Here is a 2,487-nt window from a genome sequence, read left to right on the forward strand (position 1 = left end):
TTCAGAGTCACCTGAGAGTACAGGGAAGACCTACAGGAAGCACAATATGGTTATTGGTTGACAGGGAATAATTTCAGTGACAAGTCTCCAAAGATATTTCAGGTGTTTGGAGCTGTCAAGCTACACGTTTCTTCTAAGTTTTATTGTAGTAATTCTTTCCTTCCCTACTGTTTTTTAAGCTCATTTTTGTGCGTGCTGTTTAAATTAAACCTGGTTCCTCCAATACATGGGTTCATAAACACGGCATACTCCTCATACAAAGCCCCAGCATCCTATGTGGTCCCCAACTTAGTATCACTGTCTGGTCTTATGCAATCCATTGCAGAGTCCATGTCTTTAGGTTTGTACAGTACCAGGCACAAAGGATACCCTGTCCTGACTGGGGACTTCAGGAAGGATTTCCTGGAGACAAATGTTGATTATAGTAATCGTAATGGAGTTTGCACGCATCCCGATATTTAGATTACCACACAGTTTGTTTACAGAAAAATTTAACAGAGGAATTAATTGATCCTATGAAACTCTAATGATTTTTTCCCCCTCAGGTTGCTTTGCTACCAAACAATGCTGGTGACCTTAGCAAACAAATCACTGGTGAAAAGGTGCTTGCTTCTAATGCCTATATACCAGGCCCACCTGGCCAGCCAGGGCACCGAGGTCCTCCAGGTAAGACACAAGCTAGGAAAAACAAAGTATAATAAAATAGCCTCAATAAAAATAATCCTATCCCTTTCCATTGAATATGATCCAACGTGCAATACTTATCTCTTCAAAATGGTTGTCTTACTGTTCTCAGCCTTTACCAACTCATGACATCCTAATCTTTCCCATTTTCTCTTCATCAAACATTTCCTTACCCATGAATGTTATATTTCCATCTTTCCCACATCTTGTCTTTTTTAGCTGCCAGGTCTCATTTTTCTAACTCAATCTGAAACATTCCTTATTTCCTTTTTTAACTATATTTCTTGATGAATCCACCTCATCAAGTAACAAATTTCATTTCATTGCAGAAATGCCTGGTGTTTTGGCCTATTGTCATTAAAAAAGGAAAAATGCTTTCTGTTTTCAGAGATTTGTGCAAACTTGTTTTTCTCTATGCTAAGACTCTGATTGAAACGTGCTGCTTATTATCTTAAAATCATTCTGTTAGGTCTGACTCCCTATACTTCTGTCATCTAGTCTCTCAATGACCTGAGCTGTCCAAGGTACTGTAGAGTTGTGTTTTTGTACTTGAGAAACATCTCTCTTAATCTCCTGGGCCGTTAGCAAGCATACACAATGAGATTTTTCTATGAGAATATACCTTAATTTGTTATTTGTACAGTAAATGTCAATATGAGTTATTTAGCATATAGTTATTGGATGAGTTTGCCTCTTGGGGTGCATTCACACATACAAGCACATACGCTTGCAGTAACTCAAATAGAAGTGGTGCAAATTTGAGCCAGGGCTTTTTGCCTTAGTGCACATGCTCGGACATGTACTTTGTAGTGGAGCAAATTGTGCCACTTGGGGCAAAATAACCCTGCCTGGCTCCTCCCGGATCTGCAGCCAGTGGGAGCTTGAGCCCGGGGCCAGCACCTGTGCTGTCCCCAGCAGTATAAAAAACTTCCCTGTACTGCCCTATCAGTACAAAAAGCTGGTCTGGCAAGTAGCTCAGGGCTCCTTGCTTTCAGGAGCTTCTGGGGCCCAGCCAGTTGGTACCTAGGGACACTACCCCTTGTGCCAGCTGGACGGCTGAAACAGCCCTGAGAGTTCCCTGCACCCTCTACCCATTGCAGCAGTCTGGCAGTGGGGGCTGCTGCCTGGCTGTGACCTGCTGTACACCTGCCAGACCCAGATGAGGCATCTGCCCCTCTGGGCCAGCTGTCAGTGGGCTGTGGCTGTGGAGTTGGCCTTTGTGTGGTACTACTGCCATGTGTGTCCCTGCTCAGCCATCTGGGCAGCTGTTGCCCAGATGTCCCAGGTGTGGTGGCCTGCTTTGAACTGTCAAAACATGTCCTCCTTGGCCCCATTTGGCCAGGAGGTCAGCCACAGCCAGCTGGGTCCAAGGTGCCAGCTCTGAGCAGGCAGGGTCCTGCCACTGACCTCCCTAGCAGGAATTGTGGTGTTCCCTATTAGAAAACTGAAAAATCCCTGATAAAAAAATCCCAATGTCACTCTGTTAGATACCCTAAAAGCCATGTTGCTCCACAATTAAAACAAAAGACCACAAGAGAGACAGAGAGACAGTGAGACAGAGAGACAGTGATCAGTTGGGCAAAGTTGTATTGATACATCTACAGTGTTAAAGCAGTTTGGAAGACTACCAGTGTCTCTATCATCATAATAAAGTGAACTCTAAATACATGTTTCATGAATACATGAATATATTTTTTTGCTGCCCCCCACAGGGGCCATGACCCCCCCCCACAGGGGCTACCCCACTCCCCTGCAGGGTCCACATGCCCCACCCCACCCCCGCTTGCTCCCCACAAAGTTTCC

The 2,487-nt window shown here is 44.7% G+C and overlaps 1 protein-coding gene across 1 annotated transcript in view; it reads left to right on the forward strand.

Moving 5' to 3' along the window:
• CCBE1 (collagen and calcium binding EGF domains 1) overlaps positions 1-2,487 on the forward strand; it is a gene marked incomplete at its 5' end in the record, with an annotated part of 65,199 nt that overhangs the window by 49,319 nt on the left and 13,393 nt on the right. Inside the window, one exon of the mRNA XM_019518279.1 lies at positions 546-666. Within this exon, the coding sequence (XP_019373824.1) occupies positions 546-666 (121 nt within the window). The remainder of the gene's footprint in view (positions 1-545; positions 667-2,487) is intronic.

Source organism: Gavialis gangeticus, unplaced genomic scaffold, assembly GCF_001723915.1.
Source record: "Gavialis gangeticus isolate Ggan-Ray unplaced genomic scaffold, GavGan_comp1, whole genome shotgun sequence".
Classification (NCBI taxonomy): domain Eukaryota; kingdom Metazoa; phylum Chordata; order Crocodylia; family Gavialidae; genus Gavialis; species Gavialis gangeticus.